The sequence below is a fragment of the Ictidomys tridecemlineatus genome, chromosome 7 (genome assembly GCF_052094955.1).
Source record: "Ictidomys tridecemlineatus isolate mIctTri1 chromosome 7, mIctTri1.hap1, whole genome shotgun sequence".
NCBI classification, from domain to species: domain Eukaryota; kingdom Metazoa; phylum Chordata; class Mammalia; order Rodentia; family Sciuridae; genus Ictidomys; species Ictidomys tridecemlineatus.
In genome coordinates, this window is record NC_135483.1 from 194,793,095 (window position 1) to 194,808,423 (window position 15,329).

Here is a 15,329-nt window from a genome sequence, read left to right on the forward strand (position 1 = left end):
TGGAGCTGCTCCCTCCTAGAGCTGAGCTGCTGAGCTGCAGAAAGGGACCACGTAGGCTCTCTGGTCCACAGCCCTGCTGGGCTCCCCTGATGGCCAGCGCCACTCCAGGCACATGAGGGAACAGTCTCAGATGTCCAGCCCTGTGCAGCCTTCTAATAACTGGAGCCCTAGCTGCCATCTGCCTTCAACAGGTCCCCCTGGCAAATGCCCGGAGGAGACCAGTCCACCCCGATGCACAAGGGGGACCATCCGCTGCTTTAAGCCAGTGGGCAGGTTGTCATGAAGCAGCTGGTGGCAAAAGTGACCACTAGTTACACTGCCAGCTCCCTCTTGCCACTGACCACCCTGTTGTCCATCCCTCCCTCCTACACTGCTGCCACCAATGCCCAGAACCTCCTGGGAGCTGACCTGGGGCCAAGTGATCTGCCCGCAGTCTAGGTGAGAGGCACAAGAGCCTGAGAAGTGGACAGGTCTGCACAGATGGCAGCAGGGAGGTCAGCTGCCCTGTCAGGGTCGCCCGGCTGCTAGGTGTCAGCTGGGATTCTGAGCAGGGCTCCTGGGAGCCTGGACCCCTGACTCTTCCCACCACCACCACACTGCCTCCCGGGGCTGCGTGGATGGTCAGCGGTTCTGAGGTGGCATCCTGGCCCCACACACCTGCCCGCCAGCCCCGCAGCCCACCTGGGAACTACATGTGGAAGGGGCTCAGGATACTTGCCATATCTGGAGGCATAGTCTGGTCTGGGAACCAAAATAATTTTTTGGTAGGCCCTGCAGAAAGACTGAAGTTCAGCATCGAATGGACGCTGTGTGGTCCCCACGATCAGGATCCTGTCGTCCGGTTTCAGGAGCTTCAGGATTTTGGGTAGTTGCTTTTTCAGGCGTTTAGGATCATTCTGGGAGTAAGAGAGGGGAGAAAAATCACTCCACGTGTGGAACAAAGAATCAAAACTACAAAGGACATCCTCTTGGAACTGGAGCAGGGGGTTGCGCTCATCAAGGTGATTTCACGGCTCTGCGCCTCTGCCCGGCGCCTGGGAGGCACTTCCCAGTCCGGGTGAGGTTTGACTGTGGGCAGTTCCTTCCCCTCTGACATTCAGGTTTGGAAAGTGGGAGGGAAGGAAGGAGCTGACCGAGGACTGGCGCCCTGGACCCAAGCAGTGGAGGCCTCGCGGACTCGGCTGACGTCCACGGGAAGGAGCGCCTGGCACGCGGGCGAGCGCCATTCTCCTGCTTCCCCCTGAGCTGTTTGGAGGAAGAATTCAAGGTTCCTTTGCTGATGGTGACACAGTGGGGACCCTGGTCACAAAGGTTCTGAGACCAGGGTGTCTCAGCCCTTGCTAATGAAGGAGGGGCACAGGCTCAGGCACTCATTCTGAGCCCGGGGATGGGGGCTGCTGTGGCCAGGTTGCCACGGGCAGTACCTGGCTTTAGGTGAAGCTGACCGGCACAGGCAAGTGAGGAGAGAGCCTGAGAAGAGGGCCGGGGGAGGAGAGCCTCTGCAGAGACCCCCAGCGCAGCCTTGGCCACCCCGCTCCCACTGGCTGATGGCTAAGGAGACTCTGCAGCTGTTCAGGAGCACATTGACATCTGAATGTCTTTGGAAAATGTGCATCTAGATCCTGGGCCCACTTGGCCATCTGGGTTCCTGCTTTAGGTTCCTGAGACGGAGCTGTAAGGGTTCTTTTCATGATCTGAATACAAGCCCCTCATCAGCCAGTACCCTCTGCGAGTTGTCTTGTCATTTCTTTTACTTTCTTGTTTTTAGCTCAGCACTTTGGAAGAGCTCTGTGGAACTGCTGTCCATCTTGGGGGCCATCCATGGGCCCTCTGGGCTAGCGGGCCGGCAAGGGAAGAGATGCAGAAATAGGGATTCAGTGAAGAGGCTGGACAACGGTCTCTTGCATACAGATGGTGCTCAACCAGTGTTTGCTGAGCAATTGATTCTCCCCAAGCCCCTTGTCTTCACCCTTTCCTTTGCACCCACTCCTCACCTCCTGCCCCTACAGCCCCCACACTGCCCCGCCACATCCTCCCGAGGCCCTCAACTCAGGGCTGTTCTGTGCAGCACTTTGGATGACCGTTCTGGGCTCATGGAGGGCTATTTGCAGAACAGGGCAGGGTTGAAACCCAAGTATAAGGTCCGTTGTTGCCCGGGCCCCACACAGGACCTTGGCCTGGGCTCTCCTCCACTGCCCCTCACAGTGGTGATGCTCCTGGGCCTGGGGCCTAGGCCCTGCATTTGCTGGCTCTGTGTCCAGTGTTAAGCCCCAGGGGGTCTCGGTCCCTCGTGTGGAGAGTCGGGATGACGACAGTGCTTCTGCTCAGAGGGGTCCACGCAGTCCTGGCCTGTGGCGTGGACTCTTCCAGCGCGGTGCCCAGTCCTCCCACTTCTCTCCTGCAAAAGGCTCCCAGGGTCTTTTTTCTGTGCTGGGGAATGAACCCAGGGCCTCCCCTGCTGGGCGAGGGCTCTTCCACTGAGCTGAAGTCCCAGCCCAGTCTGCGTAACGTGGATGGAGCTGCAGCCGCCGGCCAGAAGCTGGCTCTACAGTGGTGATGGAACCAGACCCCAATCCTCCCCCTCGTGCCTGACGATTCGGCAGAGGCAAAAGGCAGGTTCACAGATGAACAGTTGAGTCAAGTCAGGGGAAACGTGCTATGGAGCTGGAGAGAGGTCCTGAGGGAGTGGAGGCAAGCAGAAGGGACAGTATACTAAGGTGACGTTTGAGCAGACTGGGGCAGGAGAAGGCTGTGTGGATTGGGGAAGAGTTTCAGGCAGAGAGGAGAGTGCGTGTAAAGGTCCTGAGGTAGAAATGTGCTGGAGGCTCTAGAAAGCCCTGAGAGGCCAAGGGAGAGAGAGGCAGGGGAGGAGGGCAGAGAAGGAAGAAAGGCCAGGTCCCTGGGGCTTTGCAGGCCACACGAGAACTTTGCTTTTACTCTGGAATGAGGCGGAAGTCGGTGACAGAAAAACGTTATTTCATTAAGGGAGGAATCGAGGTCTCTGCCTTTGACTTCAGATCACAGAGTTTAAGGGAGAAGCCACTGCAAATGCAGGCTCCACCTCTAACCCTGGCCAGGGCCAGGAGGGCACTTCCTGAAGGGCGCCTGTCAATCTGCACTGGCCCCGCCTCCCACTGTCTGCGCTGGGCCTTTCAGGGTTGGCCCATTGGCTGCTGGCCTCCGCAGTGGTGTCCTCTGCAGCGAAACCATCTTGGATTCCCTCTGTGCTTGTGTCCTTGGTGTCACACCTAAGAAACCACTGCCGAACACTGCCTGTCGCGGAGCTCTGGGTCTGCGTTTCCTCCCAAGAGCTTTCTCGGTTTAGCTCTTACTGTGGGAGTGCCATATGCTGAGCTGATCTTTGTATGAGGCAGGGTCGGAGGCGGCTGCATCCCTCGGTAGGTGGCTGCGGTTATGCTGTAGCATTTGTTGAAAGGTTATTTCCGCCTTGAGTGGTCTTAGCACTTGGCCGAGTGGCTGTAAGGTAAGCCGTCATTTCTGACCCTCACGTCTGTTCTGTCCATCCGCAAGGGTCTCCTGGGCCCGTACTCGCGTCCTGAGTGTCCCAATGCTGAAGTCGGTTGGGGAACGAAGTTGGGATGTGTCGGGACCCTCCCTTGGACGACTTTCTTCTGGAGAGGGTTTGGGCAGGTCCTTTGAATTTCCGTGTGCATTTGAGGACCTGCTTACCAGTTTCTGAGAATGAAATAAACCAGCTAGGATTTTTATGGGGTGGCACTGAACCCACAGATCTGGAGATGACTGACGTCTTAGCCACCCACGAATGTGAAGGTCCTTCCACGTATGTAGATCTCCTTTAAAACTGCTCAACGCGATTTCAGAGAAGTCTGGCACTTCTTTTGCATCGAGGGGAACTTTCTGAGATCCATTTCTTGGAGTGGAGAGGGCAGCAGATGATGGTGGGCAGCAGATGATGGTGGGCTGGGAAGTGAGTGGATGTGGCAGCAGCTCGGCCAGTAAGAAACTTGCCACTGTGGAGTGCACCTGGAGGGACACCTGAGGGGCACACGAGCTGCCAGAGTCGGTGGGGGAAGGACTGACCTGAGGGTCCCAGCTGGAGCAGGCTCTATGGGGGCAGAGATACCTGCGGTCTGAGCCCATCCCCAGCAGCCCGGTTGCCATGGTGACGGTGGTGCGCTCTCCACCGTGGATGATGCTACCTGAAATGGCAGGGCTGCCTAAAGTTAATTAGCCTATTTGGATGACAAATGTTGATCTTGGGCTGTGTCCAGCCGACGTCCTTCTCTTGGTGAGGTGCAGGGGAGGGGAATGGGTGGTGCCTCCATTCCATCAGTAGCCCCCACACTCCGCGGCCTTTGTCCAGCCCAGAGCTGTCCATCTGCCTGAGACCTGCACGCTCATCCATCACGCTGGGAAACGTCCCCACGATCACCTGGCAACCTCCACGCGCTGCCCCCGATGTGGGGCCTGCCAGCCCTCACCACTGTCCTACTGTGGGCAGCTCCAAATCCGCGACTGGCATCCACATGGCAATTTCAATTTGCTTTCCTGCAGCAATTTGCTTTCCTGCAGTTAGCGCCACAAAACCCCGCAGCAGCTGGCCCCAGTGAAGCCAGCAACGTCCTGGGGAGGGCCAGCAATGTCCTGGGGAGGGCCCTGCAGTGATGCCAGGGGGCAGTGCCAGGGGGGCTCCATGCAGCAACGAAGGGCCATGGTGCTGGAAGCGCAGGAGCCGCCGTTCTGCCTTCTGCCCTGGAGGAGAAGGTGGCGCTCCTCTCAGGGCACCGGAGGGGGCACGAGCAGGCATGTGCCAGGGCAGTGGCAGTGGGGTCATCGGGGTTGGGTTGGACTTTTCTGAAATCCTGGAGGTGTCAGAGCTTCTTGGGGGCGAAGGGACCATGAGGGGCACGGGGGAGGGGCAGGAGGACAGAGGGTTCCGGAGTCATGCACCTCGGAGTCAAAGGCAGGAAGACCTCAAAGGCAGTTCTCAGGAGAGGAGTAGAATGAGCCCGAGGTTGACGACATGCTGGGGGACAGGCTGGGGCTGGGGACAGCTGGCCCTGCGGCAGACAGGAAGCTATTGGTTGCTCTCAGGGTCTTCCAGCCTGTAAGTGGTGTCCAGGTGGGTCAGGATGTGGCCTCTGCACACCGACGCTGCCCACAGCTAGGGGGCAGCCTCTTCTGCAAAACAGAGCCATGCGATTGTTCTCCCAGGGACCTGGGAGTCGACCTGATGTGTATTGTGCCTGGGGAAGAAAACATGTTCAATCGATGTCAGTCCTGCCACCAGGCTCCTCTACTTCCTGCCTGAGGCAGTCCTGGACATCACCCAGGGCTCGGCTCCCAGTGGGTCGCAGGTTCTGAGCTCCAGGCCCCGGGCTGGTGGGCCTTCTCCAGGTCTTCCTTGCTTGGTTCTGGGTGAGCTCCATGCGCTGGGCCCTGGGAGGGGCCTTGGCTCCGAGGCAGAGGCCTTGCAGGGTGGATCCAGTCCCTGCAGGGGAGGCTTTTCTTCCCAGGGACTTTGGCAGTCGTCACGGGGCCGGGGCCTTGCTGTCTCCTGGCTGTGGACAGTGGCACGCCAGGCCCTGGTTTTCTTGGCAGATGGACATTCTTCTCTGGCCTCTGTGGGGATGAGGGCAGCCTCTGGCGCAGTGGCGGGGCGGGTGGAAGGAGATGCTGGCTTCCCGGGCGGCTGAGACACACAGCGGGGAGGTGGGCAGGATGTCCTGGCTCCTCTGCCTGCTGATGTGCTGGCGCCTGGCTTGGTCCTCACCTGTAGACTGTGGGCAGCCCAGGGCCTGGTGGCTGAGCAGCTCAGGGAAGACTCAGGAGTCCCCAAGGCTGAGAGGCCGTCCCTGGGGTGCGGGGCTGGTGGAGACCCGTGTTCCCGAGGGGAGAGGGCACACACGAGTCTCCCCACCTCCACCTCTTGCCCGGGTGGTGCTGGGTGGCTGCGGTCAGTGCACCTGCCTCTGTAGCCGTCTGTCCTCCAGCAGGCTCAGGCCGGAGGCTTTCAGCTGGTGTCCCCCAGGTGGCTTGGGACTCGCCCCAGGGCAGGACTGGTGGTCTCTGAGGCAGCCAGTTCCACTGAGGGTCCACGCCTCCTCCAGTGCAGAAGTGAGCAGAGTAAAGACCACGGGCCTCCGAGGGCCTCACCTCCTACCCAAGTGAGGCCGGCCGGTTGTGCGGGGCAGGCCAGGGGAGCTGGAGGCCTGGTTCCAGCTCGGTTGCTCCCATCTGCCCCCTCCGCCGCCTCTCCTCCCCTCTGTGCTGACTCTGAAGTGCCGGGTCCACTAGCCCTGCCCAGTGCCCCTCTGGCTGTCTTATTAAGGAACGCTTCATATTCCTCTGACTCTCCATGGACTCAGGCTGCAGGTAAGCAGACGCTGTAATTTCCCTCAGCCAATCAAGAGCTTCAGGGGTCCTGGGAGAGGATTCGAGAGAGGCTTCATGAACCTCAGAGAGGTTAAGATATTTGCTGAAGGATGCACAGAGAGCTAAGGTGAGCAGGCCTGGGGGCCCATACCTTTCAAGTTCCACCCAGGCTGAAATTATGTGGGACAGTAACAGTCCCTGCCCATTAGACAGCCAAACTTCTGATGACCTCAGGGGTATGACCCCTGGATTAAGCACAGCCTTGCACTGCTCTTTAGATTTGTGATCTGGTTCACAGTTATTTCTAGCATCCATTTTTCACAAGTGTGGACGTTCCCCTTCGTCCTCAGTGCAGCCATGTGGCCAGCAGAGGGCGCTGGTGGCCAGGTTCCCAGATGACATAATAAATGAGCCCTCCTAAGAGTTTCTGCAATGACAGGGCAATCAGGGCTCATTTGGAGAAGAAAAGATTGAGCTTTCTTTATCCAAATCACCCGACCTGCTAAAAAGGATGTATAATACATAAGGATCCAGAGTGATTAAAATCCTTATGAATTTAATCAGAAATTCACAGTTAACCACTATTTGCTTTGGTGCAAATTGATGTGGAATAACAATCATGTGTTTCTGCAATTTTTTTTTAACTTGTGGGAAATTTGCTGGTGATTTGCGGGGGAGGGGGGAAGCATGGGGGAGGGGGCCATTGAAAGGAGAGAAAAGAAGGAAGGAAGCAATCGAAGGGGGCTCCCCGGAGGCCCTCGGTGCCTTAGCTGGCTGTTGACGGCCTTTGTTCGTGAATTTCAGGCCTTTTGTTATTTATTATTATGAACAATAGGAAATCCTAATAATAACCCCTGTGTGTGCCATTGGCTGCCTCGGAGCCGAGTTCTCTAAATTGTTTCTTCCCTCTGGACCCATGTTTGGGTTGGAAATCCCCTCCCCCTTCTTCCACATTTTCTTCTGAATCATGCCTCGGGATCCGACCTCAGGATCCGACCCTGGACCCTTCCACAGGCAGACCAGCTCCTGGGGCAGAGACAGACCATGCACCCCCACTGCCCCTCTCCCTTTACAAGGCAAGGTTTCCTGGAAAAGTGGAGGTGGGACCCCCATCCGGGGCCCTTGGAGGAAGGCAAGGGCAGAGCAGGGAACGTGGAGAAGTCCTCACCATCTTTTCATTGTTGGGGACTTTTTTGTAGAAGGTTTTCTCTGTGTCTTCGATCCAAACCACGGATGGCTGGAGCTGCCTGGCCACCTGCAGAGGACAGAGAAAAGCCCTGGAGGTGAGAGCCTCCCCTCTCGGGGTGTGTGGGGTCTCCCTGCCAATGGCGGAGCTTGAGGCCCTGGACAGTGGGGTCGCTGGGCCGGGCGCCCTGGGGTCAGCTCACCGGCACTCCATTGCATGCCATGTTCACATGCCTGCTGCTCAGACCCGCGCTCAGCAGGGCAGGCGCCGGCCTCCCTGCACCCTGGCAGCTGTCCTGATGGAGACGCTGCCCAGGACCCTGAGCCTCCTCTCCATTCGGTTTGCAATAAACCCTCAGCTGAAGACGATGGCAACCGGCCGTGAGTCTTGATGCCAGCCCACTCGCCACCCCATTTTCATTCAAGCCGGCCTGCCAGGAGAAAACCCGTGCAGCACCACGGCCCATCAAGCTCCCTGTATCTGCATCCGGCTGCGCCTTTGTGGCCACAGTCTCCCTGGAAGGCAGCTCTGAGTCCCTCCAGGCCGCGCAGGGCTTTGCAGTGGAGCTGGGGCCGGACTGACCCGTGGCCCGTGAATAACTGCACACACCTAACAATCTCTTCAAACGCCCCCACGAGTGCCGAGCTCAGGTATTTTTGCAACAATTTGTGCTTTGTGTGAAATCGCGACAGATAAAAGCTGTTTCAGCCACAGCGAGCACAGCGCGATGGCCTCCTATTTATATGTTTCTTAAAACATCATTCGGCAACAGGGGCGATTCTGAACCAAGGCGGACGGCGGCTGTTTTCCCGGCACTGTGTACCAAGTCGGGATGGGAAGCAGATTATGCACCCTCTGGGACAGAGTGGATAGTGACTGAAAGGGACCCTTGTGCAGCACGCCGCCTGGCTGGCTGCTCCACGGTACCCAGCATGCCGGATGGGCAGAGGGAAGGCAGTGCTGGTCAGGCAGTGCTGGGGTGTGAGCTGGCGGACCCAGAGCCAACAGCTCAAGGAGTCAGAGTCTCCAACACAAATCCCAGTCCCCAAGGCGCTGTGGGTGGTGACCGTAGGGAGCCCTGGCAGTTGGTGATTGAGCAGGTGTGTGCCGGGCATTGGGCACACGTGCCGTAGCTGTCGGAGCCAGCATGCACCTGACACTGCCTCCTCCCCTGGGGACTTCAAGTGCAGGTGACATTGCTCATCTTTAGCTCAACCCCACAGAGTGCACGCTGTTGCCTTCACCCTGCTCACAGATGGGGACCCTGAGGCTCGAGGACCTTCTGAAGCCAGGACTATGAAGTGGCAGAAGCAGGACTCAGAGCCAGACTGACGGGGCCCTGCCCACGGCCATCTCACCTGCACCCACTAGGAACGCGGGGCGGCCCCAGATCGCACTGTGGCTAAGATGGAAATACCTGTCCCTGAGCCCAAAGCCCCGTTCTTTTCCTCCCTCCTACCCGTGTGCCTGCTGAATTTGGGGTGGCCTGCATTTGTGGGTGCTTTCTTTTTGGCTTGGACATTGAGAGTTTATTTTTGGCACCAGAGTCTGCAGAGGCACTGCCTCTCTCCTGGATTTATTGGTTAGAGAAAAGGCTACATAAATTGGACGGGACTGCGGTGGAGACGGATTGGAACCATCTGTGTGCTGGCCCCTGCCGTGGCTCTTCTCTCCAAATTGCAAGCGTGTGCCGTTGTGGCCACCCTGACAGGGTGCTGCGTGGCATGGTTTCCTAGCTGGGGATGGTGTTGCCCAGCAGCAGGTTCAAATTCTCAAGTGGATGCCTCCCCAGGCCACCTTGCCCTGGCGCTGTCATCAGTAAGATGGACACAATGCCCACTGCAGGATGAAGGGACTCCCTCCCCCTTCCGGCTCCCTCATCTGTGATCTTTTATTTAATAAAATCAGCTCTCGGATATGTCAAAGCAACTTATTAAGCGATTCTCCAGCTTAAACATTCCATGATTCTCGGAGGAAGGTCGTGCGTGAAATACAGATGAAGAGGCACCTCGGAGCTGGAAACCTAAGTCCCGGTCATTGTCCAGGCCTGAGAGGAACAGAGAGGAAGCGGGGGCTGCCCGTGGCCTTGGGAGGAGGGAGCTGGTCCGCCTGGGTCGCATCCAGGCTCTCAGCTCTCTGCCAGTGGGGCAAGGACACAGAGAGGCTCAGGGTGCGGGTTCTGCCCGAGCAGCGTCGCCCCAGCTGGGAAGCCACCAAAGGTCACCCAGGCAGAGGGCCACAGTGCCAGGGAGCGTGGGTGGCAGTCTGTGGTTGGTATTGGAGAAAAGTGACGGCTGCCTACAGGGACAGTGGTGGGCAGGAGCCAGGGCAGAGGCGACCAGGGTAGAGTGCAGCCCCTTCCTCACCCCAGTAGTTCAGTGGCTCTCGTTAGGGTCACAGGAACCCCTGGAACACGAAATCCTGTCCTAGCCCACCCAAAGAGCTGCCTCCTGCCACTCCCTATGTGACCCTGCCTAAGTCGCAGAGGTGGCTGTGTGCCCCACTCAGCTCAGGTGGACCTCAGCTTCCTCCAACACAGGCTGCCCCCAGTCGGCCTCCCACTGAAGGTCAAAGCTCCCTGCCTCCAGCCCAGAAGTAAATAAGACAATCAGAGGCCCCAGGTACAAGGTTTTATTAACCTTCTCAGAAAAGATACATTATAACAACAAAGGCAGAATCTTACCTCGGTCCTTCTTAAACTCTTAGTGCTACGTGAAACCACAGGAAAAACCGTCTTCACGTGAACAATGGTCTCTTGTCCTAGGCTCCACTGTACAGGACAGTGGGCCGTCCTGTCCCATGTCCATTTGGCAAGCAGAGGACTGTCCCTGCTTCATTCGTGTGCCCTGTCCTCTCAGTCCGGCTTTTCTCAATGGCATTTGCAGATCTGAGTGCCAGTACTTCAGCGTGGCTTTTCTCTTTCTGCTCTTAGCAGAGCAGCTGCACGTGAACTTGAAGCGCAAGAGGCTTAAGCACTTGGGTCACCCTGGTACAGCGGTGGATTCCTTCCCTGCCGTCCACCCATGTCGAGGGCACCCAGGGACATTGGGGTGATGGGTTTGCAAGGGTTCAGCTGTTACTCACGGATTGGAAGACATTCCCAGGAGTGTCCCCGATGACGCTGATCCAGCCACGGTCATGGCACAGTTCGTCACACCCAGGACACTGCTTCTGACCTCATTGGCCACCTGCCACATGCTGGGCCTAGAAGTCCCATGGCTTCTCCCCATTCCAGCTGGGGTCACTGGGCAGAGCATCGTGAGGGCTGAGTAACGTGCCTGACCAGCACCGGGGCAGTGCTGGGGCCCGAGGGGGACCCGGTCTGCCTGACCCCCGCGTCCACATTGCTGAGAAGCGTTCCACTGAGGTGCTGCCGTGGAGACAAGACGCTACTCCCAGAGCATCTGGACCCTTGACCTGTGTCCTCGCCATCCTTCACCCCAGCAGGAAGGCCACGGAGACCTTCACTTCCTGTCCTCGAGAGTGGGACTCTCCTGTCCCCGTCCCCTGTCCCGGGGGAGCTGCATGGCGAGTGGCCACAGGATTCCTGCTGACCATGCCCAGTTCTGGAGAAGCACAGAAGACTGGGCAGCTGAGGGATGATCCACGGACAGAGGCTGCTGTCCTTGAGAAGGGAGACTCAGGGCCAATTGGATGTTGTCCAATAGTTAAAAAAACTGCCCTGGGAAGAAAGACTGGCGGCACCACATCTGCCTGGACTGTGGAGTGAAGGCCACTCCTCCACGGCGGAGCTTGAGGCCAGGCGCTGTGTGGGGAGCTGGGGCACAGAGGTCAGTGATGGAGGCCGCTGGCTTCAAGGGGCCCTCGACTGCCTGGGAAGGTGGTGTCAGCAGGGGCCACCAGCGACAGAGGGGGAGCCTGGGTGAGGGAGCCAGGTCGGAGACTGCGACAGACAGACCTTCAAGGTCACCAGAGGGCCACAGCCGTGCCTGGGCACTGGATGAGGTGTCCGGCGTGGGCATGGTCTGTTTCTGGAGGAGGCGGCTGTGGCCCTGCCGTCGCTGCACCCACAGGCTGTGGAGACCTGGGAGGCCTTGATCGGGAGTCTCCACCCCCTCTGTTCCGGGAGATCCCCGCGGGACTGTGAGGAGCTGGGGAGGTGGGTGGGTGCTGGGGACTCGTGGGCCTCCAGAGGGTGGGTCTGAAGGCAGGGACGTGAGCTGCCCGGGCTCCTGGGGGACGGCAGGGAGGCAGAGTGGACACCAGGGAGGCTCAGAATCTGCCGGATGTGGCAAGAAGTGGGTGCCTGCAGGAGGAGGAGGTGGGAGCGCAAAGGGACCAGTGGAGAGGAGACGAGGAGTGAGCTGGGTGCTGCGGGCCCGGGGGGCTGGGCAGGTGGGGAGCACTGGTGGGTCCAGGTGAGAGGAGCGGAAGGGTAGTGGGCCGGGGGGTGGGGAGCACATGGAAGGCTCTAGAGTTGGGACCGGGTCCTGGGAACCCCAGGAAGCCTCTGGTCATGGCAGAGTGCTTCACACCTGGGACACAGCTCTGACCTCACTGGCCACCTGCCACGTGCTGGGCCTGGAAGTCCCATGGCTTCTAGACCCAGGAGGAGCGCCTAGGCTGGGAGGGGGAACAAGGGGCACAGGAGAGGACAGAGCGCAGGGCGGAGGTGCAGGTGGCAGTGGGCAGTGCCAGTGGCTGGGTAATGAGGAGGCCACTGGTGTCCTTGGCGGGAGTGGAGGGGACAGGAGCCAGATGACAGGCTGCTGAGGACGACCAAAGAGCAGGGGGCATTCCTTCAGGAAGACGGGAAGAGCCATCCCGGGTGGTGGCCTGAGGGCCTTTCCAGGGACCCGGGTGAGCTCTGCTCCAGGCACAGGGCAGGAAGGGTGTGGAGAGGGCGCCACGGGGAGGAAGGTGGGAAAGGGGACTTCCGACCGAGGGACGGGCGCCGGTCCTCCTGGCACTGAGGCCTGGAGGGAGAGACGCAGGGCACGTGGGCAGATGTGTGGGACAGATGTGGGGCTGGGGAGGCCTTTCCTTACTGGTGGCGCCAAGGCCGCGCCATCCAGGGCCCGCAGCCGCCATCAGCGGTGCCTCTCTGATGTCCTGGGTTCCTCTCGACAAGCACAAAAGATGAAATCTCTGCCAGTTTGCTCATGAAAAATGGCATCCTCTGCTCTTCTAATTTCCATTCAGCGACGACAAGTCTTCATTTAAATTACCCAGGGATAGTTTGAGGTCATGGACAATTAATTGTAATTAATTCATGATGAACTTTATAGAGTTGTCTGGGAGAGTTCACTCCGATTGCCAGCAGAGGGCTCTTCAGCCCCATCGAATGTCACCTCGGGTTTTAGTTTGGTGTGGAGTATGGAAAGAGACCACGCGTGCTTCACATCCTGGGGATCCCTCGCTCACAAGGAGCCTCCGTCCATGGGAGCCTCATGGACCAGATGAATGCGTTCCGTTGAGCGACTCTGAGCCCACTTCCTTCCCTTGGTGGCTTGCTGGAGTCTCGTCACCCTCCTGGGCTCCCTCCTGGCCCTGCTCTGCTTCCACACTGTCTTGGATGAATGTGGAGGCAGAGGTCTCTTCTGAGGCCTGGTCCCCACTGCCACAGGTTTTAAGGGAGTGTGGCCTTTGGGTGATGAAATGGCACTGACCACTGTGGGGCGTGTGTGTACATGTGGGGACGGGAACGTATGGGGACTCTACTTTCAGCTCAATCTTGCCTAAAATAAAGTCTGTGCGAAAAAACAAAAAGCAAAACAACAACAACATCATCAACAACAACATCAACAACAACAAAAACAAAAAGAAGAGTGGAAGGTTTGGACACCAGTGTGCACCTCCCTCAGTCGGAAACCGCCTCCATCGCACGGTGGAAGCTGACCTTGGCCTTCGCCCAGCAGGCCATTCAGGGCTGTCACAGCCCCCTCAACTGTCACAGCTGAGCGTCACCAGACTGCCCGCTCCCTCTTCTCCTGTTACTGCCCTCTGATGGGCTCTGCTGGGCTGGGGTGCTGGCCCTGCTGAACTTCACCTTGCACAGACAGGTAGTGTGCACCAGCACGTCCATCCCCCCGGGCTGGGTGGCCCCTAGCCCTGGTCTCCTAGCCCTGGTCTCACGCAGGCCAGAGGGCCAGGTCAGTGTGCAGAAGGAGGATGAGGAGGGCCAAGAACCACTGCAGAGGAGAGAGCATCCTTCCCAAGACCCGGAGTGCAGGCCAGTGAGTCCCCTGCTGGCCTCCCTCTGGGCTCTGCTCTGGCCTCCCTTGACTCTGCCAAGAGGCCTGAGAGTCAGGCCATTCTGAGGGAAGAGGGGACACTAGGGAAGGGGGATTGGGTGGGAAGTGGGATCCTGTGGACGCTTCCAAGGACTCTAGCTCAGTGTCCCTGCTGACACTCGGGCCCAGGAGGCCCAGGTGGGGCAGGGCAGGGAGCCTCCCTCAGGGGCAGCTGGGGCCAGCCTGGCAGGGTGGAGTCAGGCCCCGGCTCAAGGGCAGATTCCAGGCTCTGGTTCTCCTGTATGTGGCCCATCTGGTACTCTTAAGTCTTAATTTTCTTGTCTGTAAAATGGGAACATTAATTCCTACCCCAGGCAGGGTTTGGCACCATTAAAAGGAAAAGTGTTGTAACCGTCCTCAGTGCCTTGCTCCTGTTAGAGGCCAATAAGGGCCCCTTCTGCTCCTCTGCCCCCATGAACTGGGTCGGAGACCCGGGGGGGGGGGGACAGGCTGGAGCTGGGGGAGTCCTCGGTAATGGCCCTGCCTTGCTAACTTCTTTGTCCACAAATACTTTAAATATTCATCCCACACACACCAAATATTTATTAATTGGCTATTAAGCAATAGTCATTGACTGTTTTTCTAATATTTCCAAGTCACACATCTTCTTTTCTGCGTATAGTCACAGGGACATTTGCTGTGAGCGCTGTTGACTTGCACAATTTCTTTTAGGAAACACTTGCTGCTACTTACTGCCCTTCAGGGTTCAGTGTGAGATAAAGAATCCTCTGCTAATGACCATAACAAAGGACTTGGACTTCGTGGTGGTGACGTAATAAATCTGTGACTTCCCCGGGGTGGGGGTGCTCAGTTGGCTAGGTGAGGTGGGGCCACCAGTCAGACGTGAAGCCAGGAAGTCTCCCACCAGTTGCACTCTCTGCCCTCTGGGATCAATTCTATGGCAGGAATTCTTCGCAGGAAGAGGTGAGGCGGAATCAGGCCCAGTTGTCCCTTCACCTCCGGCAGGTCCCACAGAGCTACATTGGGCCGTGCTCCGGCCTGGGTTCACATATCACAGAGACGTGCTCAGTTTCCTGCCTTGACTTATCAACACAAGCAGAATCTCTCTCTTTCCTCTGGTTAATTAAAAGCAAAACCTCTTTGCAATGCAAATAGCTGCTTCGTCAGTCAAGCTGGCGCACAGTGGCCTCACTGTGAACATGTTTTAATTGAATGACTCCCACTCCCGAGACCTTGGTGTCTTTCATTAATCAGCTATACACACAATAAAGGTGGAGTTTAACGAGGTGAGCGTCCTGAACTCTGACACGCGGCTCAGGCAGATAAATGTGTTGCTCCACGTTTTAATAGTTTGACATCAGTGGTCCACACGATGTCAGTTTGTGATCATTCTGATAAGCACAAACATAGCTTATCTGATACTGGAACAAAGCCTCCCAGCGGTGGGACAAATGACCTCCTGGAACAAGGATCATGTTGTTGGCTGGGCCCCAGATGCACACCAGGAGCTCCTAGGCCCCCAGGAGCAGGGGCTGGGCCGGCAGCCCCACTTCAGGAGGCTACACGTGAGG

At 58.0% G+C, this 15,329-nt stretch overlaps 1 protein-coding gene across 4 annotated transcripts in view; it reads right to left on the minus strand.

The window, feature by feature from the left end:
• Nucleotides 1-15,329, minus strand: part of Drc11 (dynein regulatory complex subunit 11) — a 124,991-nt gene that overhangs the window by 13,581 nt on the left and 96,081 nt on the right. For all 4 annotated transcript variants that reach the window (XM_078018294.1, XM_013359121.4, XM_040268057.2 and 1 more), the window contains 2 exons: nt 7,526-7,612; nt 719-896 (listed from right to left, as the gene is read on the minus strand). In XM_078018294.1, the coding sequence (XP_077874420.1) occupies nt 719-896; nt 7,526-7,612 (265 nt within the window). The remainder of the gene's footprint in view (nt 1-718; nt 897-7,525; nt 7,613-15,329) is intronic.